The sequence below is a fragment of the Chlamydomonas reinhardtii genome, chromosome 9, assembly GCF_000002595.2.
Source record: "Chlamydomonas reinhardtii strain CC-503 cw92 mt+ chromosome 9, whole genome shotgun sequence".
Lineage (NCBI taxonomy): Eukaryota > Viridiplantae > Chlorophyta > Chlorophyceae > Chlamydomonadales > Chlamydomonadaceae > Chlamydomonas > Chlamydomonas reinhardtii.
The window spans coordinates 2,744,582-2,767,682 of record NC_057012.1 but is presented as its reverse complement, the minus strand read 5'-3'; the positions used below and the strand labels follow the sequence as shown (position 1 = coordinate 2,767,682).

Genomic DNA, 23,101 nt, shown 5'->3' with positions numbered 1-23,101 from the left:
AGCATTGGCAACACAACAAGAGGTGATCGTCGTGTATGGAAGCTTCAGCGGGTTGTGGGCTTGTAGTGGCTGGGCTAAATACCCGTCGCGTGATCACGACTTCCCATGGCGAATCACATATTAAACTTCAGTAGTGGGTTCTATGTATTAAAAAGGTTCACGTACACAGCAGCACTTTGTACTATACAAGTGCATAAAACCACCAGGCCATCGCCCCGCCGATGCCCTGAGGCACAGGAAAGGCACGCTACGGCACGACTACACCGCCAGTCCGCCAAGCGTCCGACTTCACCAAGCTGTGCCTGCATTACCCTGCATATCATTCTTTCCAGCCCGCATGCACGACAACATTGACCAGCAAACCTGCACACAGAAAGCCCACAGCAGCACCATACAAGAGCTTGGCCTCGCTACCCGCACACTTAACGCGACGCACATGGGGCAACCCTGCGCTCCAGCACCTAAAGCATCGCCTGCACCACCGCTCTCGAGTCGAGATCACACTCAGCTTCCGTGATGAATGTCAGTCCTGAGCGTCGCCGCCGCCAATAAGTTCATGCCATTCGAGGTACGCGGCCCACCCCGAAGGTCTCAATCCAGGCAGACTCGCGAAACAGACTTCAAATCTAGGGAATCGCAGGTTAGGGCGCCACGGATGCGCAAACTTCCAACACTGCCCTGGGGGCGCCGCCGCCCCAGCCATATGGCTAACACGACTTGCAAGGACAATAGCCTAGCCAACAATCTATGACAGATAGAGCTCTGTCCAACTACCTTAATCCTGTACTGCAGCCAACCAGACGTGCCAGACATTGTTGAAGAGCTAAACTAAGTTGTTGACTTGTCGGCGTGCGCATTGCACTTGTTCGCATTGCACTACCAGCACTACCAGTACGTTCTCCCGGCAAGTAACCCATCCGACTCGTTGCCGCACGGCTTCACCCCGCTATGCAGTACAGGCCCGCGAACCTCACGCATGTACCAGCTGTCACACGGGCACTCAAGCCACTTAAAATCCATCGTCTGCCGGGGCGGAGCTGCCGAAGCGCCCACCAAGCGGCGGCAGTGCCTGTGGCCGGTTCCAGGCCGGCGGCGGCGCCGGCTCCTCCTCGGCTGCGGGCTTGTCTTCTGCCTGCTCAGCTACAGCGGGCGCCGCCTCCGCCTCCATGTCAATGTCACCTTCTAGCCCGTCCATGCCGCCGTCCACCTCAAACTCGTCGTCGGCGGGCTTGGACGCAGGCTGCGCCTCCGGCTCCCGCTCGGGCTCATCAGCAGCCCCGTAATCCACCTCGCCGTCCAAAGCGTCATCAGCCGCAGCCGCGGCCGCCGGCTCCTCCTCAGCCGCAACCGGCTCGGGATAAGGCTGCTCCCACCAGGGCTTCTCCTTCGGCTCCTCCTCCTCCTCCTCCTCCTCCTTATGCGCCGGCTCCGGCTCTGCCTCCGGCTCAGCCGCGGCCGCCGGCTCATCCTCAGCCGCCGCCAGCTCAGGGTCAGGCTGCTCCCACCAAGGCTTCTCCTTTGCTGCCGGCTCCTCCTCCCCCTCCTCCTGCGGAGCCGGCCCCGGCTCTGCCTCCGGCTCATCCGCGGCCGCCGGCTCCTCATCAGCCGCCGCCGGCTCAGGGTCAGGCTGCTCCCACCAAGGCTTCTCCTTTGCCGCCGGCTCGTCCTCCTCCTTGGGCGCCGGCTCCGGCTCTGCCTCCGGCTCAGCCGCGGCCGCCGGCTCCTCATCAGCTGCTGCCTTCTCAGGGTCAGGCTGCTCCCACCAGGGCTTCTCTTTTGCCGCCGGCTCCGGCTCTGCCTCCGGCTCAGCCGCAGGCTCCGGCTCATCCTCAGCCGCCGCCGGCTCAGGGTCAGGCTGCTCCCACCAAGGCTTCTCCTTCGGCTCCTCCTCCTCCTCCTCCTCCTCCTTATGCGCCGGCTCCGGCTCTGCCTCCGGCTCAGCCGCGGCCGCCGGCTCATCCTCAGCCGCCGCCAGCTCAGGGTCAGGCTGCTCCCACCAAGGCTTCTCCTTTGCTGCCGGCTCCTCCTCCCCCTCCTCCTGCGGAGCCGGCCCCGGCTCTGCCTCCGGCTCATCCGCGGCCGCCGGCTCCTCATCAGCTGGCGCCGGCTCAGGGTCAGGCTGCTCCCACCAGGGCTTATCCTTCTCCTCCGGCTCGGGCTCGGGGTCGACCGCTGCCACCGGCTCCTCATCATCATCAGCGGCGCCCAGACCCAGGTCTTTACCAAAGTCGCCGAAGTCGTCATCATCCGCATCCACCGTGACCTCCGCCGCCTCCGCAGCCGCCTCCGCAGCCGCGTCCTCCTCGCCGCGATGGCCGCTGGGTGACGCCACCTCCTCTTCCGTGGGCTCGAACTGGCTCACGTCCGCCAGGACCGGCGCCGGCTCAGGCACGGCCTCCTCCTCCTCCTCCTCCTTGGGCGCCTCCTCCTTCTCCTCCTCCTTCTCCTCCTCCTTCTCCTCATCCTTCTCCTCGGCCGTCGGCTCCCGCTTTTTCTTAAACGACATGTCGTAGGTGGGGTTGTCATCATCCAAGGCGCCCACATTGCCGAAGTCGTACTCATCAGCCTCCGGCTCGTCGTCCGCCGCCGCCGCCACGCCCGCCGCCGCCGCAATCTCGCCTAGATCCTCGTCGTCCTCCTCGCCCACGCCGCTGTGCTGCGTGCTGCGCTTGCCGCTCTTGTCGCTCTTGGCGCCCTTGGAAGCCACCGTGTTATCGCCGTCCTCGTCCGAGCCAGCCTCGCTGTGGTGCTCCTTCACCGGCTCCTCCTCCGGCTGCCAGCCGCGCGTGCTGCCGCCGTAGGCGCTGCCGGCCGCCGAGGTGCGCACGCCGGTGCCGTACTCCGCGGGGTCACCCACGCTGCTGGCGGGCGCCTCCACCTTCTTCTGCGGCGTGTCGGGCGCGCTGCGGTTGCTCTGCACGCTGCGGTTGCTGCGCTGCGAGCTGGGCTCACGCAGCAGGCTGGGCTTGGCGGGCACCGGATCCTCGTCCTCCACCTCCTCCTCGGGCTCGGGCTCCGCCTCCTCCTCCTCGTACTTGTCGTCCTCGTAGGCATCCTCCTCCTCCGCCTCCTCCTCGTCCTCCTCCTCCTCGGCGCGCTCAGGCGTCTTGGCGCGGGCGCCGCTGTCGCTGGCCTTCTTGGCCGCCGGCGTGGGCGAGTCAAGCTCACCCACCTCCTCGTACCTGCCGCAACAGTAGCAGTGCAACAAATTAGGCAAAAATCAACAAAACAAACCCTTCGCCGCGAAAACCACTCGCGGGCACGTGCCCCGACACACGCCCCACGCGCCTGCGCGTACCATCACAACACACCAGTCGTCCTCCTCCCATACGACACCCCGCCTCACCCGTCCGCTGCGAAGTCGTCCTCGTAGGTCTCCTCCTCCGCCAGCGCTTTCTTCTTGCCGCCCTCGCCCTCCTCCTCCTCGTCTGGCACCAGGTCGGGGTCGGCCTTGGGCACGGGCTGGTACAGCGGGTTCTCGCGCGAGCTCACGTCCTGCTCCTCGCCGTCCTCGCCGTCCGCGAACACGTGCGAGCCCACGGCACCGGTGAGGCGCTTGTGCTCGGCGATGAGCAGCGCGCTCACGTCCGCCAGCTGCTCCACGTCCGCCTCCAGGTCGGGCTGGCCCATGAAGCTGCAGGTAGCGGCACATTGACAGAGCGACAACAGGCATGAATTTGGGGGGCCGGGTGCTAGGAGAGTGCCGAGCGGCCGTGGGAAGAGAGGCGAGGGCCGGCACGCTGCTTCTAGGCATTCCTACGTCAGGCGCACGCGCGCTTGCATGTCCCACCCCATGCCCTCCATCCCACCGCGCAGTGCCGCCCATGGCACTACCCCATGCCCCCTCCCCGGCCGCCTCCTCACCTGTCCATGTCCATGGCCCGAAGCTGGCGCACCAGGTCCGCAGTGCCCTGCAGCAGCACACGCGGGTCGCTGCTGGGCTCAGCAGGGCCGGCGGCGGCGGCCGCGGCCGCCTTGGCGGCGCCAGTGGGGCCGGCCGACATGGGGCGCATGGGGCGGCCGCGCGGCGGGCGCGGCACTGTGGGCGGCGAGGCGGTGCTGTGCTGCGCGGTGGGCTGCGCCTCGCCGCCGTCCTCGGGGTCCATGCGGCCGCCCGGCAGGCCGTTCAGCTCCGTGTTTAGCCTGCGCCGAGGCAGCAGGAGCCAGAACCGGTTGGTGCGTGCTCCCTTCTGTGCTATCCGTGTATTCAGGTATAGTTTGAGCGCAGAGCCGCGCTGCGCGTGAAGCATACCAGGCCAGAGCAGAATGCCCTGGTGCCATGACCACAACCTAACCCCGGCCCAGGGTGCTTCTCCCTTGAACCCCGCCCCGCACTTCTTGCCCACTCACTTGCTGACGTGGTGGCGCAGGAAGCGCAGCACCTCGGTGGCGCCGGCGGTGGGCGCCTTGAGCGAGGCCTTGGCGGCCAGCTGCTCCATGGACAGACCCGGCGGGAACATGGCCCGCAGCAGCGTCGCCTGGCTGCTCAGCGCGCGGTGCGCTTGCTGCAGCGCGCCCATGGTCTTACGCACGCGGCCGCTGGAGAGCGTGTTGCCGGGCGCCAGGCGCGCGGGCGGCGGCGGCATGGCGCTGCCTGCGTCGGTGTACTCGCGCGCCAGCGCCTCCGCGGCCTCGGCCTTGCGCTGCGCGGCGGCGGCCATGGCCTCCGCGTCCTCCATGCGGTTGCGCATGATGGCTGTCATTTCCATCTGCCGTGCCAGCTCCTGAGACAGCGCGTGCGCCTCCGACTGCAGCTCCGCAACGCGCGTGGCCCTGTGCGTCGGAAGTGCTACGGCGTTAGCGGTCAATAGATTCGCGCTCTGCGACTGCACGCCTGTGCGGCTCGCGTACACTTTCTCACACAAAAGCCCACGCTGATGCACCATGCACGCCCTCACGCCACGCGTGCCGTCCACGTGCTCTGAACCCCCCCATCTTCGCCGGCCGCGCACTCACTTGGTGCTCCGCAGCAGCTCCTCCAGGTCGCCCTTGAAGCGCTCCTTCTCGGCGCGCAGAACCCGCACCTGCTCCTTCAGCTTGGTCACCAGCGCGGTGGTTTCGGGCGTGCGATACATCTGGCTCAGGCCGCTGCGGGGAGCAGAGGAGGGCGGGCCAGAACGCCGAAGGGGAGGGGGCAATCAGCGAACGAGCGGCGCCGGAAAGGCACCGCACTGCTAGCCAGCGTGGACTGGTCCCCGTCGCTGCTGCGTGGATTGCCCGGAAAGGTCCCTGCCGCCCTCGCGTGGCGTCGCCACCCATCCCGCCGGCTTACGGCGGCCCCGCCGTATTGCCACCACCCCGCCCTGCACCGGCTCGCGGGGCTGCTGCCGCGCTCACATGGTTGGGCTGAGCGCCTTCTCGCGCGCGTTGAGCAGTTCCTCGGCCTTGACCAGGTTGGTGCGGGCCCGGCCCAGCTCCTCCTCCAGCCGCTGGCGGTCCGTGCGCAGGAGGCGCTGCGACAAACAGGACACGTCGGGGATACGCCGACCGTGTCAGAGGTGCGCAATCAGCTTCATAAGGCGCAGGGCAGGTTTGCTGGCGAGCGCTCTCCCACTTCGTCTGCATGAATGCGGGATTACCAGCCTGCTAAAAACCCTCTGGCATGCTCCGGCCATGCCCTTCACCCCGGCGTCACCTCTACCCGTACCTCTCTAACCATCATCCCATATTGTTGGCTCGGGTACGTACCGAACTACCTACCCAACCCCCGCTGCCCCCACCCCGGTTCCATGGCCTGCTCTCACGTGCTGGTCCTTGTACCCCGCCAGCGTCACCCGCAGCCGCCGCAGCTCCTCATCCAGAGCCTCGCGCTCCCGGCTCGCAATGGGCCGCGTGTTCTCGCTGCGCTGAGGATACGCCGGCGGCTCCATGCCGGCAAAGAGGTTTAGACCACCACCACCGCCGCCGTAGGCACGTGGCGATCCCACGGCAGCTGGCGCCGAGGGCTCCCCCCAGGCGTTGAGGGCAGCGTGTGGCACGGCGCCGGCGGTGCCAGGCCGGTTGCGGTAGGGCAGCGCCGATTGAATGCGTCGACCATTGCTGTGGTGGGGTAAGGTGTGAGGGCGTCGAGACTTGAGAGTATGTCCGCGACTCAACGAACCATGCACGCACGTTCCTGTGAAGTCCTCCGTCAACCGTCCCCAGTTGACCCCGGCAGTGTTGTAGAAGGTAAAGGACTAAACGCAACACCCCCAAATCTCAGGCTCAGCGGATCTAATCGTCTTGCACTGCGTCTGTTCGCAAGGCTTACTTGTGCGGGGCGCTGGCGCCAAAGGCGGGTTGTTTCCCTGCAGGTGCCGGATTCCGGATATGCGAGTGGTGGGCCGAGAGCGGCCGCTGCAAGGGCTGCTTGCCTAGTCGACCGGCAGGAATGTATTCCTGCAAGCACCATTACAGCACAATGCATGGTTAAGCGGCCCGGGCTGGTTGATTCCAGTGTGAGGAACAGAGTTTCCCCCCGTTCATGGATGGAAAACATTACATGAACTCGCAGCACGCGTCCCCTGACGTTGGTCCCCGCAGTGCTCCAAAGAATACGTCAATGCGAAGAATGCACGTACTTGACGGCCATCCTCCGCGTAGTCGGCCATATTCGCTTAGAAAGTGGGAGAGTGCCCGAAGGGCCCCCCCGCTAGTCTTCACGCCTCAAGTTGCTGGGCTGTCTGCAGCTGTGATACTATTTGCACCGCAGTATGGTGGCGCACGGCCCCTCTGCGCTTCAGCCTGCGCTCGCCTGATGGGGCTCGCCTACGCTGGACACAATGCCTAAGAGGCGCAGTAGTGAACGAGTGCTTGTGTATAGCCACTGAAAGCCCGGTAAGCGCCTTCGGTGGCCGGCGCGGGTTCGAGTGACGACTTAGAGAAGGCTAGCAGTGCTCGGGCTGTGGATGGGCAACCCTTGTGAATGCCTATTTTCTATGGCTAAGCTATGTCAAGGTGCTGGTGCACGAAGCGTGGCAAGGAGGAATTCTCGCGCTCGTCGCCCATCATCGCATGCGAGTCCGACCGGACTCGCATGGGCCTGATGCCAGCGGTTGCACCGTGCATGGTTATCAAGAAAGTCAACTGCATACCATAACTTCTGATGGTGGAGAACAACAAATGGGCCACGGTCGGGTTTCGATTTGCGGTGCACTGGGCCTGAACATCGCCTCGACCAACCTTCCCATTTGAGAGCTGGTTTCCATGGCAAGAGTATTTAGATTGCTACCATGGGCGCTTGCCGGTGGCGGGCGCGGGCCGCTTGGCCTCCTACACGCTCTCTGCGCGCCTTGCGGCTACGCACGCGGCGAACCCCACCTTCCACGCACCCATGGGACGGACAGAGGCGCTGGGAGGGCCGGGCCACGCCACTCCCTCCATAGCTTATGCTCCATGAGCACGGCAAGCAGTAGCGCCAGCAGCAGCTCCCACACACCTGGCGGCGACACTAGCACCAGGCCTGGAGCCAGTAATGCCGAGGCCGCTGACGTCTTAGCGCGATGCACCGCACCGCATACGGATGCTGCGACCTACCAACGCCTTGTGGTCAGCTCGTTTGACGCGTTAACAGCTACTCCAGATGCGAACGCGGATCCAATAGCGGATACTCTGGCGCGCCGCATGCTTTCACACGCGCAGCTCCGGCGTGGCCAGCGTGTGCTGGACCTCGCCACAGGTGAGCACGGCGCGCTCGGAACGGGTAAGGAGTCCACGGCGACAATAACTTCAGCTGACAGGGGGAGCGTGACAGGATCAAGGAACTTGGTGTGATTGATAAGCTCCAATTGCGGTGCTGCTCCGGCGTACAGGCACAGGCCTGTTTGCTGTAGCGGCGGGCCGCGTGGTAGGCTCGGCGCCAGGCAGCGTCCTTTCCCTGGACATTTCGCCAGGCATGGTCGACCTGGTGAGATTGGTTACTTAATGCATTTCAAAGCGCTCGTGCTGAATGGTGTGCGGCAGGTGGCTTGGACTGCGTACATTACAGTGTGTGTGTGTGAGGGGGGGGGGGTTGCTGATACGACCACGTGTCACTGTTCCCCCTGTGGCTGTCGCGCTGCTCCCAGGCAAGGCGCAACGTCAAGACATCCGGGCTGCGCAACATTGAGGTGGGCACCACCCCAGCGGCGGTAGCGGTGCATGGCTGCGTCGGCGGTACCTCATGCGTGGGTGCGCGCCTGGCGTGCGGCTGATGCTGTCTGCTTGTCGTGCTGAGGCCGGATTTGGAAGCGCTAACGTAGTGGGCTGAGAAATAGGCACCCGAGTTGTTGTGAGTCGTGGGGACACAAGCTTCAGTCGGCTACATGCATGTGGTCGCTCCGGCAGGTCCGCCAGGCCGACGTGGAATCCACGGACCTGCCGCCCGCCGCGTACGACCTCATCACCGCCTCCGCCGCACTGCCGTACATGTACTGCCCGGGCGCGGCACTGGCGCGGTGGCGGCGCTGGCTGCGCCCCAACGGCCGCCTGGTCATGAACACCTTCAAGGTGCGATGTTCGAGTTAGGTCGTCTCTTGAGTTGCTGAATGGGCCCGGTCGCGTGCGCCCTCAGCTGGGCTGTCCCTTGCGGGCAACGGTGGCTCGCTGTCGTTCCAGGATAAGTCTGCTTACATGAAAAGTTGAAAACCCTCTGTAGCCCTGATCCTTAATCTCAACATTCGCACAGAGCCCGTACGATCCCGAATGCGGTCTGCTGTACGAACTGGCGGCGGCGCACGGGCTGGGAGCCGTGCTGGTTGACCCTCTGGCGGCGGCTGGCGGCGACGCAGAGGGAGTGCGGAGGCTGCTGGAGGCGGCGGGGTACAAGCGTGTGCAGGTGGGTGGGAGCAGTGCGTAACATACCAGGTGTTAAGGGTGCGGACATCTTAGCGGCTGTAGCTGCGCGTGAATTCCGGCTGCCCATGCTGCTTGTGGATCGCGCATTTGCGCCACCTACACGGCCACTGCCACTGACGCTGCCACCGCCGCTGCCACTGTCACTGCCGCTTGCACTGGTGCAGGTGACGGAGGAGAGTATGGAGGTGCTGGCGCCGGCGGCCAGCGCTCGGGAGTATGCGGAGGCGATGTGGGCCTCGTCCGTGTCCTCGCCACACCACTGCCTGGAGCAGCTCCTGGTGCAGCAGCAACAGCAGCCCGATGACAGCTCGACAGGCAGTCCAGCCACCAACTCGGCAGCTACATCCACCTTGGCGGCATCGGCGTCCAGCGCAGGGGCCGCAGGGCAAGGCACGGGGCCAGCTGCGGCGGGGCCTCGGGACAGAGGCGCCGCGATGGGCAGCGGTCGGGGCGCTGGGGCACCAGGGGTGTCTGCCGCAGCTATGGCAGCGGCTGCAGCAGCCAGCGCGAAGGCACCGGCGTCTGTTGGCGTCGGCGGCTTGAGAGCGGGCAAGGCAGCAGGCGGCAGCCGCAGTCAGCCCAAGCCGCTGGGCGGCAGTGGACCAGCCTTAGGGCCCAAGCTGCAACCAGGGGGGAGACAGGGCACACAACAAGCCGCTGAGTCAGCGGCGCGTGTGGCAGCAGCACCAGCGGCATCTGTGCCGGCGTCGGCACCAGCCGCGATAGACCCCGCGGCGGTGCAGCGGCTGAGAGACGAGTTCTTGACGGCTGCTGAGCGGAGTGCTAAGAAGCGATTGCGCAGTGGCGCGGTGCGGACCACCGTTCATGTGCTGTGGGCGGTGGCGTATGCGTCGTAGTGCCGCTCGGCGTTGGCTTCAGCAGGCGTGACGATGGGTGGAGGAGCATGACAAGGAGGTTGACAGGAGTGGTGGGGTGTGGCGGCAAGCAAAAGGTGCCAGATAGGAGTTGGGCGTCAGTGCAGGGTCCGTGCCCGGAGACTGCCCGAGAGCGAGCTCACTCACACAGGGACAGGGTGCGTCTGGGCCTGAGTGTGATAAGACGTGGCAATGTGACAATGTCATGTGACATCCGTAAAGTACTGTAGGATAAATTGTCCGCAGGAGCAGTATCCCCCGTCTTTAGCACTCCCTCAGCCCTGAAGGCACCCCTCCTCGCGTGCCGCCAGTTCACGTGGGGGTCGTGGGGGGTAGCATCTTATCACGAAGCTTACAATGCGCCTCCGAACACGGCCGCCGTTCTGAAGCACAAGACAGCGCTAGGCCGCACAGGGCCACAGCTAACTTCTCCTCGTATCCATCCGCTCTCATTCATCGTGAGCCCATCGCGCGCGGGCATTTCTCTTTCTCTCAAAGTCCCACGTGGTAACTGACCCACCAACACGTCAAGCCATCAGTGCCCTCACTCGCCTTGCAACGCAGTCCCATCCAGTATCCGCCATCATGTACATCTAGATTCTCTTCCTACCTGTGAACCAACAAACGCGTACTGTGCTTCTGCCTAACTATTTACTGTCAAGTTGTCACTCGGGCCCTTCGCTATAGCCGATGCGGCATTGCGTCAGTGAACACCCGACGTACCGTCGTATTTCAAGAATGGGCAGGGGCCGGTCATTTGGTCAAGAAAGTCTGTGGTTCATTCTGGTATCTAGACCAGTCGCACTTGTCATTGGTCGTTACTGTAGACCGAAAGCACGCCACATGGGGTTTCAACCCGTACGAAAGCCCACGGGTGGCAGTTGCCCCCATGCCATAAATACCACACGCCAACCTGCAAAATTACACAGATACTTACCCGCTGCGTCCGCTGCGTCTCTCCCATTGCAAGCAACCCGGCACTCTCACAGTCTCGCTCGCCCACGCCCACAGCAGCCCGCACCACTCACTACCACCCTCCCCCACCCACACACCCTCGATGGTCCCTCTGCCTCCCTCTCTGCCTCCCCACCTCGCCGCACTGGCAGTCGCTTACAGCCTGCTGCGCGGCGCGGCCGCGGCGGCGCCGCCACTGAGCACCGCTGTGATCTGGGTCGCGGCCCGTGCCGCCGTGTCCATGGCTCCCTGCATGCAGGGGTTGCAGTCCTCGTTGGTGGCCTCGCCCGCAAAGAAGAGCTTGCCGGCCACGGGCGCGGCCAGCGCGGCGCGGTCGCCAGCCTCCGCACCAAGCGTGGGGTAGGTGTATGCGCCTCCCACGAACTTCTCCTGCGGGGTGGATGAAATCAGGAGTGGGGCGGGTTGGGGCAGGGTGGGAGCAGAGGAGGTGGCAAAGACCGTGGGTGGGAAAGAAAGCGTATGGGCGTGGGTATGCGGAGGGCCGAAGGACCGCGGCGTCAGAAAACAAAGCATTAGTAAAGGTCAGGAGTCCCAAGACTGTATTTTTCCTCATTGCCGTGGTCCGTACTGCATGTGGGCCGTGTAACTGCAGCCCATGCTATGCAGTACATGCTATGATGCGTGGGACTCTATGTTGTGCCTGTGCGTGCCTGAAGCTATGCCGGCATGGTATCTGCCTTACGCGCTCAGCTCAGTAAACAAAGCATTATAATGAAGGTCAGGAGTCCCAGACTGTATTCTCCTCATCGCTGGAGCGCGGCTCGCGACATGCGTGTGCTGTATGCGGGTATTGGTGCGTTTGCAGTGTACGGCATGTGCGCCCCCAGCCCCTAGAAGCGCCTTTCCGTTACGCCCCCCTGCTAGAAACAAGCTGCATGCTGTGGCTCAGGTGGATTAACTGAGAAGGGCCGGCGACCCGGCCAAACTCGAGGTCATCATGGTTCCGTCGCTAGTTTTCGTCACAGCCACAGAATGCAGCGAACCTGACCCCCCAATGCCCCCAATGCAATCAATCAAACCCCCCTACCTCCCATGCCCCAGTGAAATGGCTCACCCCATGTCCAAAGACTCCCTAGCCCCAAATGTCTTTGCTCTATCATCAGCACAACCAACGCCCATCGCCAATCCCATGCATGCAGAACCAGGCTCAGGCTAGTGGAAGTACACAAGTACACACCTGCGACCAGTCCACGATCTGGCACTGCACCAGTGAGGACGAGGCGGGCCGGGCGTCGCCGGGTGTGGCAAACACCTCATCCAGCTGGGACAGGAAGCGGCGCTGTGGCAGGGCAGCAGCAGCAGCAGGCGCAGGGGGCATTGCGCACGTCAGAGGATTGGCGCATGACAAGGAGCCGCAGACAGGCCCGATAGCAGGCGAGAGCCACGCCAATGTACTGCTGGTCACAGCACACCATTTACGGCCCCAGAAGGCCTTCGTCGCCCTGCAACCTGCTCTTTCCAAGCTCCAGGCGCCCCCAGAGGCGCCCCTTCCATGCGCGCTACCGCCTCCCCTCGCAACTCCTGCTCCGTGCCTCCCCCTCCTCCTCCCGCCTCACCTTGACGTCCTCGGGATCCATACGGCAGATGGCGTCCGCACGCTCTCCCGCCAGGAAGCCCACCACGCAGTTGGGCGTGCCGGCGCCTGGGTTCGTCACAGTGTGCTGCAGCATCCAGAACTCCGGCACGAAGGCGCCCGGGCACACCACGTCATACATGTCCTTGGCCCAGAAGCGCCGCGAGAAGCCCATGATCACCTGCCGGGCCGAAGTGACAGTGGTGGTCAGTGGCGGTGGGGTGGTGCCGGGGGACGAATCCCGTCGTTGGCAAATGGCGAGTGCAAACACGCAAGGATGCGGGCCGTGTCACCCTTTGCCGTAACAAGCCAGGAGCTGCCCTTGGGCGCCGCCTCCCTTCCCTATCAGCCGTTGCCTGCGGCCCTTGCCAGCCTGGCCCCACCTTGACGGCGTTGCCCATGCGGATGCGCGAGATAGCGGCGGCCTTGGGCGCCGGCAGCGACGGGTTGAAGGCGATCATGCCCTTCTGCAGCACTGGCAGCGCCACTGTCACCAGGCAGGCCTTGCAGCGCACCACGCGCCCGTCCTCCGCCTGGATGGTGACGCCGCCGCCCGCGGCGCTGGCGTAGTTGATGGAGGCCACCACCCAGTTGGTGCGGATGTCGGCGCCCTCGGCCAGGTGGGTCACGATGTGACCCATGGACCGGTCCATCAGCAGGTAGGTCTCGCCTGGGGGCGGAGGCCGGAGGGGCGGGCAGCAGGAGGGTGGGGTGCAGGGCGCGGGAGGCTGGGGGTCAGCAAGGCGACCCGACATTTGGTTGAACGTGCAGTGCCGGTGCTCAGCGTGTTTGCGTCTGTGAGGAGCGCGCCTTCGCCGCAAGCTGCACTCCGACGTACCCCGTACGAACTTACGTAGCAAGTCCTACGGCTTACCCGAGTCCCACTTCTTGTTCTCGTGGATCATCTCACGCAGGCCCAGCTGCCGCAGCGAGCAGCCGAAGTCGTTGGCGTAGCAGGCGTCAGCCACCGCCACCTGGCGCGGCGTGCAGCCCTTGCGCGCCATCCACTCGGCGGCGCTCACGTCGCGGCCGGGCGGCGGCACCTCCTCATCCTCGCAGTCCCCGAACAGGTCGTGGACCTACACAGCGGCGGGCCGGGCAAGCAGCAGGCGCAGGGGCCAGGGGCAGCATGTGAGGGGCGGGCTCACGGGCTCTCAGGGCAGCCGGCTTCAGCCTGTGACGCATGCAGCTGGCCACAGCCGAGCAGGTTTCCTGCAGCAGCACGCCCTCCGCACCGTCCCGTCCTGCTGCCACGTACCCTGCCCCTCGGTCGCTCGCTCCCTCCCTCTCCTCTCGCTCACCTTGTCCACCTCGTCGTCCACCTGCTCGTCGTTGATGAGGCCCTGGCCGCCCACCTCCTTGCCAAAGTACCACCAGTCCGGCCACTCCTTCTCGCTGAACGTGACTCCCATGTGCGTCTCAGCCAGCTTCACGAGCACGCTGTTGCGGCCGTGCACGAACTCGGGGCCGGCCTCGATGGGCCACGGCGCCATGCCGTGCACCTGTGTAACGGCGAAAGCAGGGCGAGGAAGGAGCTATAAGGTAGAGCGTGTGTTGTGGTGCTGGCTGCACGTGCTGGTGCGGGCGGTGTGGTGCGGTGCGTACGGGGGAAAGGCCGGGCGGGGGTGCGGCGGCGCAGGTACGGCGGGTAGTCCGGGTGCATGGGTGGGTGGCGGGTAGGAGTACGCCCGACGCTTCGGCTTGCCCGTGCCCGTATATATGCCAACAGGTTGCTGTCTTCGGGTGTTTTGGGGATGTGGCCCGTCGCACCTGCTTGACGCGGCCACCGATGCGGTTCTGCGCCTCTAGCACAACCACATCGGGGAACTTCTCCTTCAGTAGGCGCGCCGCGTACAGGCCAGCCAGGCCGGCGCCAATGACGGCGACACTGTGATATGACTCCATCCTTGGCGGTTTAGCGACGACGCTGCGCGTCGGTTTGACTGTTGTGACGGCGCAGCAAGCAAAGCGAGCGGTCGCGTCACTAGGTCGCGCTACGTTTCACATACGCTCTGTATGTATGCGGGTCCACCGTGGCCGATTTTATAGTCGCCGCCAATTGCGCATTCGGTAGTTTGTACCGGTCGCGCTGCTCAGGCCCTGGGATGGGGCCCCGCGAGTTCCATGCCAGAAACACAGAAACAGTCCTCGCCTGGACGCCTGCGCAAAAAGGCAGCCCTTTATAAACACGACCACTACCTGACACTGCACATTCCAAAGCTGGATAGCGCAACGTAGTAGATAGGCTTCCCTTGGCAAGGATGGGCTTCCAACTCACGCCCGAGAGCCTGCGCAAGCTCTGTAGAGACTTGAAACTGTAAGTATGTGAAGCGCTGATCGAAAATGCTTATTTGGTCAAGCTGGTGTTGGACCGTCGCGAACAGACAAGGGTTGACTCTTCGTCTTTCGCCTTGTTCCTTAGGTACTCGTCTTGCCCAGAGCTCAATGACGTGTTGCACCTGCAATGCAAAGGCATTACCAAGCTGGAGAACCTGGATGTGAGTGCCGCGGCGCGCTCTCTTGCGAGTTCTGGGCAGTGTGGGCTATATGTGCTTGCATGTGTCATGTCACTGTCATGAAGAGGCGTGCGAGAGTGCACGCAGTGGCGAAATTGACGCGCGCGTCGCCCCGCGACATGCCTGAACGAATGCGCAGGCGTACACAGGACTGAAGACGCTGTATCTGGAGCAGAATGCGATTGCAGACATTGAGAACTTGGACATGCTGGTGAACCTGCGGTGCCTGTATTTGGGGAAGAACATGATACATTCCACGTTTGGGCTGCAAGCCCTGACCAACCTGGAGACGCTCGACTTGGCTGACAACATGATAAGCACCATCACGGACCTATCAAAGCTGCCACAGCTCAAAACTCTAAACGTGTCTGGCAATCGGCTCGCGACTGTCGACGACCTTCGCGACCTGGCCAGCTGCTCACAGCTGCAGTCTCTGGATATGGCATCCAATCGGCTGGAAGCTCCCGAGGTTGTGGATTTCGTGATGGGGCTGCCGCTGCTGTACCTCAAGCTCATGGGCAACCCATGCGTTAGCAACTACCGGTAGGGCCTTGTCTGTGGAGGTCAAGGCTGCCGGGTGGGTTGCTAGGATAGCAGCCAGGAGCAGGAGGAGGGGCACGGTCGCGCAGTGGGCGCAGCCGCGCAGTGGGCCGGGCATGGCAGCAGCCAGGGTACGTGCCAACGTGCTGGACCCTTTGTGTGGTGCCACAGGCACTACCGCAAAACGCTGCTGGCCCGCATGCCGGCCCTGAACTATTTGGATGACTCGCCGGTGTTCCCCAAGGACCGGCGCCTGGCCCAGGCGTTTGTCGATGGCGGCGGAGTGGAGGCGGAGCGCGCTATGCGTGAGACCATCAGGCAAGGCACACACTGGGGTGAAGTCGGCTAGAACTCGGGGCCAGGTTGGTCGGGCTGCACAGCGCACAGCGCTGTGACCAAGCCATGGAAGCGGGCTGTATGTCATCCTCGGCACGCTGCGTGACGTTGAGCTTGTGTGGGTCTGGCGACGCAGGCGGGAGGAGGAGGAGACGCGGGAGATGCACCGCCGGGCGTTCGACGCCATGGTGGAGCGGGCGCGCCAGCAGCCACCGGAGCCGCACGACCCCATGCGCTTCCGGGCTGTGCCTCCGGGTGAGTGGTGAAGGGGTGGCTGTCAATCAGGTTATAGAGGCAAGTCCGCATGAAGCTGGGTAGCTGAGTTGTGCGAACTTCATGCCACTGGCGGCGCGTGCTTGCAGGCGAGAGCGAGAGTGATGAGGAGGGCCTGCCGGCGCTCTACCGCCGGCGGGGCAAAAAGGAGGACCAGGCAGCTGCTGGCGTCAGCGCGGCGGATCAGGGGCAGGGCGAGGACAGCCAGGGTGCTGCCGGCGCTGCAGGGAACTCACATGCGGAGGAGCCGGCAGCCGCTCCGGCTGCGGCGGAGGAGTCGGCAGCACTGGCCAACGGCACAGTCACAGGGGCAGCAACGACGGGCGCTTCCGCGGGGCCGTCTGTGAGTACTCAGCCTGCTCCGGGCTCGCTCATTGTCAACCTGGAGAATGAGCTGCGGGAGATGGTGGCGGTGGCGGGCGGGCCGGAGAGCAGCACGGCTGCTGCAGCAGCGCCTGCGGACGGCGGGGCGGCGCAGTCCCTGCTGCACGCCTCCCTGGCACGGCTGCATGCCAACGTGTCCAACATGGCCAGCCCCACGCAGCTGCAGGAGCTGCAGGAGCTGGGGCAGCAGGAGCTGGCGGGAGTGGTGCCGCCGCTGGCAATGCCGGCGTCGCAGACGGATTTCCGGTGAGGCTTGGGGTATCGTCGCCGATCATCGTATCGAGGATCGAAGGTCGCATGCCCCGTTGCTACAATTTTACTATGTGCGCTGTACGCAGGGATGAGCTGCGGGAGCGGGCGATTGCGCGCGCGGCGGCCCGCGCTGAGCTGGCCAACACCATGGCTGCCGAATCGGAGAGCCATGCGCTAGCGGCAGCTGCAGGCAGTCTCGGTCTGGAGGGCGGCGCGGGCGGGGCAGGGGCCGGAGCGCGCGGCGCCGCACACCTGCCGCGCGGCAGCCGCTCCGTGTGGCGCACGCCCGACTACCAGCGCCTGTGGAACATGGCCCTGCAGGTGGGCGAGGTGCAGGAGCAGCAGGCGCAGGCGCAGCGCACGGAGGCGGCCGGCGGCCCGGCACCGCCGTCCGGGGGCGCCGCTGCGGGTGCCGGCGCTTCCGCGGGGGTAGGCGTTGGCCTGCTGCAGTACGGCGCGCCGCAGCCGGCTGCGACTCGGCCGGGGCCGGAGGAGGTGGAGCCTGCCGGAGTGGCGGGGCAACTGACAGCTGAGGTGTTGATGGGGCCGGGTACGGTGCCACCGTCCGCGACGGCGTCCTTGGCGCCGCCCACGCCGGACGAGGCACAGAGCATTGCCGACTCCGCCATGGGATACGACAGGTGTGGCTGGGGCGTCGGGCGTGCCATAGAATACCGAGTACCGCATGAGTCACATACGCATCAGACGCAGCCAATCGACTTCACTCGTGGCAGAGGATGTGCTTTTGCACCGCTGTAACGCTTACAGGATGCGGTTGGGCGTCGGCGCCGGCGGGAGGGACCGCGACCTGGATCTGGACTCGGCGCGGGAGCGGCGCGTCACTGACCGCGACCTGCGTGCGGTGGCCGAGGTGCGTGTGAAGCCCTGCGAAGCCCTTCAGTGGTTCGGCCCAGGACACGGCAGGCGTGTGGGTAATGCCAACGTGCGATGACATGTACCGTATTGCGGCTGCAAAGATACGGGGAGCGTCATTCTCACATTGTATGCTTATCATGAACGCTGTAAATTCTGAACCGCCGCCCTTACGTAGGTGGACCTCGACTCGGCACGCGGCGGCATGGCTCGCGGCTCTCTGATGGGCGGCGACATCGACAGCGCTCGGTCCTACTCGCGACCCGAGTCGTCCATAGGAGACCCTGGCGAGGAGGGCGAGGCTGCAGAGGCGGTTGAGGAGGATGACGTGCGACTGGACCTGGCGGCTGGAGAGGAGGGCGCGGGGGGCGGCCTGCGTGCGGCGGCAGGCAGTCGGCGCAGTGGCGAGGCCGATGGCGACCTGTTTTCCAGATACGCAATCACCACGTATGGCCGGGGCGACACCTCGCACCTGAGGCAGCGGCGCAACTCGGGCAGCGCGGCGGCGTCGCCCTCGGGCGCAGCGGCAGCGGCGAGCAGGCATAGCGGCACTGGGGGCGGCCTGCCGCAGTCACCACTGCGGCGCGGCTCCAGCGCGGCCGCTTCGGATGCACACCCGACCAATGCTGGTGTGAGCGGCAGCGGCGCAGCTGGGGCCGGTGGGCGCGAGGAGGGCGGGACCTCGGTCTCCAGCCCCACACCTGCAGCTGCTGCCGTTGCTGGAGGCAGCGGCATGCACGGTCGCGGCGGGCACGCGGGGCATGCGCCCAGTCACGCCCACCATCCGCCACACGCGCACCCGCAGCACCCACGGGTTGTGGCTGTAGCGGAGGCGCGTGCGGGGAGCAGCGGTGCCCGGGACGTGGGAGAGCTGGTTGTGGCCAGCCGGGAGGACTCCGCGCACGAGCCCCGCGCGTCCGGCTCTGCGGGGCCGGCACAGGCTGCGTCGGGCCCTGCACGGGGCCGTCGGAGCAGTCTGGAGTTGGGGCAGAACAGTAGCATGCGGCGGACGGACACAGCGCACGGGCTGCATGAGGTGCGAGTGGCATTGCTTGCACTGAGGGTATGGTGCTGCTGGTGGTGTTGAAGACCATGTTGCACCCCATGGATGTTTCCGGCTGCACAAGTTAACTGTGTAACCCGCCGTTCCTGGCATGCTGTCGTATTGCACAGGAGGGTGGAGACGGCGATGGCGAGCGCACGTCCGCTCACAGCGGCGGGGGCGGCGTCACGCGCCACTCTGGCACCGGCCAGGCGGGGATGCACTCCTACGACAGTGACAACGAGATGGCTGCTGAGGTGGCGGCAGCGAGAGCGAGTGCAGGGGCAGCCGACGACTCCGACAATGACGTGGTCGAGGACCCGGTGGACCTGCTGCAGAGGGCGCGGTCCATCCTGACAGCACCGGGGACGGACACGGCCGGGGCCAGCGCCAGCGGCCCTGGTGGGGGTCTCCATAGCCCAGCAGACATCTACCACCAGCTTGCAGGTGTGTAGCAGTGAGATTTGGGCCACACATGCTTACAGCTTTGTATGGGCGCCGTACCACTCTCGAGCTTGCACTCCGCAGAACGGTATGCTGTCTTTGACCCCGAGCCATGCTTCCCTTCGCTTGCAGGCCAGCTGCAGGACCCTAGCACGCTGCTGGCCGCGCGCCAGGCGGTGCTGGGCTCTTCCTCGGCTGCGGCGCTGCACAGACATGGCTCTGCTGGGACGAGCGCTGCGATGCGAGCCCCAAGCAGCGGACAGCACCCCACACATGGCGGGCTGTATGAGCTCGATTAAACTCATATCACGTGTAGACCGGACTAATGCACATTGTCCGGGTCGACGCATCAATGCTCCGTGATGTTGTGCGGTACCTCGGCACTGTGGTTTAGCTAGGCGGGGACGAGCGTTGATGTTGTCTGACCTTTGGTGTGTGCGATGGCTGCTGACACGTGGTAGGCAGCAGCATGCGATTGACGGTTGTACAGGGAATGCGGGCATGCAAGAGAGCCAGTCGGGACGTGGAAACTCTGGCCTGTACGGAGGCCCTGTAACCCAATCCTCTGTAGCATGTCCTCAGCGCCATATATGCGGGCCATGTCATACGGATTCAGTATCACGTCGTCGTCAGCGGTTCGTCAAACACACAGCAGCCTTCATGAATAGCGGCATACATCGTCAATCCTTTGCACGAATGGCGCAGCTTCTGGCGTCTGCGCCATAAAAACATCAGCAGTTGAGCGCAGCGTGTCGATGTGGTGGTCAATGCGGCACTAATGCACTACCGGTTAATTAGCGGTACTCTACACCCACATGGCTGCACTGTCCGCACGCAGCGAGCACTAGTTTATTCGCACATCGTTTAGTCGCTACTAGTTGCCAGGCATACCCTAACCGGCCTCACACATCACTATCAGAATATGCAGCCGCATCATTAAGCGCGCCTCCATTACCTCTCCTTGCCATTCTCATTCACCCTAGCTGTCTCACTGCCCACCGCCACTTGCGTCCCGTGCGCCCCCAGCGCTGCCCCAGGGCAGGTTGAAGCGCCGCAGTCGTGTGTTGCCGGCATTGGTCCGCAGCAGCGACAGCTCCAGGCTCAGCGCGTTAACTGCGCATGAACCAGACACACGCAACCAGTTAGTAAACAATGCTAGCCCTTACAACCAAACTCGCACAAGCAAGTACGAGCCCCACACAAGCCTCACCTGACTGCATCGCCTCGGCGTTGAGCTCCTGCAGGATGTGCACCTGGTGCCGGGCCTCCTCCTCCCGCTCCACCGCCTCAGCCGCCATGAGACTGCTGGCAATCAGCCGGCTGGTGAGTGACTCGTTCTCCCGCCGCAGCGCCTCAAAGGCCGCGTCGCACAGGTCCGGCTGGTCGGCGCCACCGGTGGCGTCTGCAGCCGTGACAATGCCCTGTCCCTGGGGCCCGAAGGCGCGGGACATGGGCGTCGCGGCCGTCTGCGACTGGGCGCGGGCCAGCTCCTGCACGTCGCGCCACACCTCACTCGCCTCCTGGAGCTCCTGCTGCAGTAGCTGGCTCTGCACCGCCAGGCCCGCCCTGCACACAAGACATGGGTGGCAAACGTGGGAACGAGTGTTAACACCAAGAGGGTAGGACTGACCATGGAGCGTTCCATGCCAGCCATCTGCTCACCTGCCGCGCTTCTCCTGCTCCAGGCGCCGCTCCAGGTCGATGATGCGCTGCTGGTAGCTGAGCAGCTGGGCGCCCATCTCCTCGCGCGCGGTAAAGGACTCCTGCATGCAGAAGATCAAATGTGATTGCCAGCAATTATAGAATCGCCGTGGATACACAGGACGTGCTTGACGTGCACGGTACAAAAAGCAGGCACGCGCAATGTGGAGACCACGGGCACGGGCCAGGCATGCTGTCCGGCAATATCGCCCCACCTCCAGCTGCATGCGCATTGTCACGCAGTCGCGGTTCCGCGCCGCCAGCTGCTGCTGGAGCGATGCCGCGTAGCGCAGCAGCTCAAGCGTGGCACCAAGCCCGGCTGAATCCACTCCCGCCGGCGCTGCCGATCCAATACTTTCCGCCGTGACGTCGGCCCCGTGTGCATCGTTGCCATGACGCTCAGTCTCCGGCGCCAGTGCCGTAGCTGTGCCCGCGGCAGACTTCCGGCCAGCCACGCCAGCAGCGGGCGCGCAGCTGCTGAGGTCTCCGGCACTGCTGACGCGGGCACGAACAGTGGCGCCGCCCGCATGCCGCCAGCGGAGGTCACTGAAGTCCAGGCCCGAGCCCACGTCGCTGGTGTACCCGGAAGAGGCGCACACGTCGTCCTGATCAAGTTCGTCGTGCTCCGGTTCTGCCGTGCCCAACCCCAGCAGCAGCGCAAGGGCGCCCACAAGAGCGCCCTGGTCACGCTGGTTGCGACGCCCCATCCCACACAGCAGAGGAAGCGTGGCCGCTAGGGTCGTGGCGGAAATATTTCTGGCTGCGGCTGCGGCACCCCCATCAGCGCCGCCTGCTCCCAGGCCCAGAGATTTCCGGGAGGGGCGGCCTGGGAGAGGGTGCGCCTCAAAGGCCTCGCTCGGCAGTCGAGGGTCCTGGTCGCGCCGACCCAGATGGTGCAGCCGGGAGCGGCATTGGCCGTGCAGCCGGGCCTGGAGCTGCTGCTGGTGGTGGTAGGAGCTGTGGTGGGTAGGGCTGGCGAAGGCGGAGGCGCAGGCTGAGCTGGAGGCCGCCGTGCCGCGGTGCGAGCCCGTGTAGAGCCCCTGGCTCAGCGGCGATGGCAGCGCTGACCTGTCGACATCGAAGAGCGGGTTTGTGAAAGCCGCTCCTGCCAGTCCGCCACTGGTGCTGCCACGCCATGGCAGCCGCCGACTGGGTGTTGACGAGTAGGAGTGATAACCGCGTGGCACGCTGCTGACCTCCTCGCTCTCCGGCGAGGACCCATGGGAGAGCGACCGGCTGGGCAGGACGGCGCTGCTGGCGTACTGCATCCTCGCAAGCCCGCTGGAGGCACTCACGGTGGCGGAGCTCCGGTTCAGCTTGGCGCCGGTGCTACTGCCGCAGCTGTGCGGCTGGCGGGGTGCCAGTGGGCTGCGGTGCTGCGGTGCCGCGAAGTGGGGCGAGTTTAGCGCTGGCGCCTCGGTGTCAGCATGGATTTGGTTTGGCGTGGCTGCCTGCCCAGGCCGCGCTTCCATGGCCGTGCCTACAGGAGCTGCCGATGCGTCTTTTCCTGCAGGTGAGCCGCTGTCTGAGTCCCCTGCTGGTCGCCCTGCTTGCAGCAGTGCACAGCTGCTGCCGTAGCGCGGGAGAACGGCACACAGGAGAGACGGCTCAGGTGTGACTAGGCAAGGACTGGACGGTGACAGCGAGTGGCTGTCGCAGCCTGCCGTTGCTGCCATTGCGGCTTGAAGTCGGAGCTTGCTCGCTCCGTCTGCGAAGGAGGTCTTCATGGCCATCCGTATGTCGCACCGCGGCCTAACCACGCCGGTCTATTCAGTGGCTGAGATGCTATTTGCTGACAGGTCCTGACTGATAACGCCGGCTTGCTCTGGAGCGCTGCACAGCAAGCGCGACCAACGATGCCGCGCCAACCCCCTATCAGCTGAGAAACAGCCCTCGGACAACTCCTCGGTGATATGAGAAGTGCATAGTCAATGAAATAATATGGTAGCAACTAAGACACGGCGCATTGGGGGCTAGCGCCGAAGGCCTAAAGCCGAGTCAACGGCGCACGCTGTCGGTGGCTGTGCCCTCAGCCAAATCGGTCTTATTTGTTTGGGTTTAAAGGCTATACATATGTGTTTTACCGCTATGGGGTGCTTGCGAAGTCAACGAGGGCAACCTGAACGACCTCATCGCGGAGACGCTCCCGTCCTCCCACAAATGGGTGATTTCAAGACATTATGAGCCCTAACTATCACATACAAGCGGACTAGTCAGGGGTCTCTAAGGTTTGCCCGGACAGTGGGTAGAGCACGTCTTAGTGATTTACAGGCTGTCCTTCCCAACGTCCTTCCCGCGTCCTGTGGAGCCGACGTGTTGTGAAGGAGGCAGTTCGGGAGGGTGGAATTGGGGGCTATAGGGGCTGTCAAGACGGCGGCAGGGCGAGACGGAGGAGGTGGAGGCGGGGAGGAGGTGGAGGAGGGGTTTCATCGTGGGGTTTCATGGGCCACGACGGCGGGCGGCAGAGAACAGCGAGCTGCGGCTGCTACTCAGATGCATTTCG

General features: G+C 64.7%; 5 protein-coding genes across 5 annotated transcripts; 2 read left to right on the top strand and 3 right to left on the bottom strand.

Annotated features, from left to right (window-relative positions):
* Positions 1-20: 20 nt before the first annotated feature.
* On the bottom strand, positions 21-6,922 carry CHLRE_09g389150v5 (uncharacterized protein). Its single transcript, XM_043065500.1, has 9 exons — positions 6,561-6,922; positions 6,251-6,378; positions 5,745-6,039; positions 5,338-5,453; positions 4,957-5,088; positions 4,351-4,773; positions 3,865-4,143; positions 3,347-3,634; positions 21-3,182 (listed from the first exon to the last, which is right to left on the bottom strand). Exons 1-9 carry the CDS (start codon positions 6,588-6,590, stop codon positions 1,010-1,012), a joined length of 3,864 nt encoding a protein of 1,287 aa, XP_042921025.1. The 5' UTR covers positions 6,591-6,922; the 3' UTR covers positions 21-1,009.
* A 138-nt stretch (positions 6,923-7,060) lies between these two features.
* Positions 7,061-9,934, top strand: CHLRE_09g389200v5 (uncharacterized protein). The gene is made up of 6 exons (XM_001694386.2): positions 7,061-7,657; positions 7,791-7,885; positions 8,046-8,087; positions 8,305-8,466; positions 8,645-8,794; positions 8,979-9,934. Exons 1-6 carry the CDS (start codon positions 7,375-7,377, stop codon positions 9,669-9,671), a joined length of 1,425 nt encoding a protein of 474 aa, XP_001694438.2. The 5' UTR covers positions 7,061-7,374; the 3' UTR covers positions 9,672-9,934.
* Positions 9,935-10,029: 95 nt separating this feature from the next.
* Positions 10,030-14,282, bottom strand: CHLRE_09g389250v5 (uncharacterized protein). The gene is made up of 7 exons (XM_001694499.2): positions 14,008-14,282; positions 13,539-13,739; positions 13,112-13,316; positions 12,621-12,907; positions 12,221-12,418; positions 11,842-11,943; positions 10,030-11,033 (listed from the first exon to the last, which is right to left on the bottom strand). Exons 1-7 carry the CDS (start codon positions 14,140-14,142, stop codon positions 10,800-10,802), a joined length of 1,362 nt encoding a protein of 453 aa, XP_001694551.2. The 5' UTR covers positions 14,143-14,282; the 3' UTR covers positions 10,030-10,799.
* A 140-nt stretch (positions 14,283-14,422) lies between these two features.
* CHLRE_09g389300v5 (uncharacterized protein) lies at positions 14,423-19,465 on the top strand. Its single transcript, XM_001694387.2, has 11 exons — positions 14,423-14,554; positions 14,660-14,735; positions 14,893-15,296; positions 15,465-15,611; positions 15,766-15,884; positions 15,992-16,532; positions 16,625-17,179; positions 17,307-17,409; positions 17,590-18,447; positions 18,585-18,900; positions 19,030-19,465. Exons 3-11 carry the CDS (start codon positions 14,959-14,961, stop codon positions 19,194-19,196), a joined length of 3,144 nt encoding a protein of 1,047 aa, XP_001694439.2. The 5' UTR covers positions 14,423-14,554; positions 14,660-14,735; positions 14,893-14,958; the 3' UTR covers positions 19,197-19,465.
* Positions 19,466-19,470: 5 nt separating this feature from the next.
* CHLRE_09g389350v5 (uncharacterized protein) lies at positions 19,471-22,662 on the bottom strand. The gene is made up of 4 exons (XM_001694500.2): positions 20,814-22,662; positions 20,560-20,660; positions 20,108-20,463; positions 19,471-20,010 (listed from the first exon to the last, which is right to left on the bottom strand). The coding sequence occupies exons 1-4, from the start codon at positions 22,272-22,274 to the stop codon at positions 19,886-19,888; spliced, it is 2,043 nt and encodes a 680-aa protein (XP_001694552.2). The 5' UTR covers positions 22,275-22,662; the 3' UTR covers positions 19,471-19,885.
* Between the last annotated feature and the right edge of the window lie 439 nt (positions 22,663-23,101).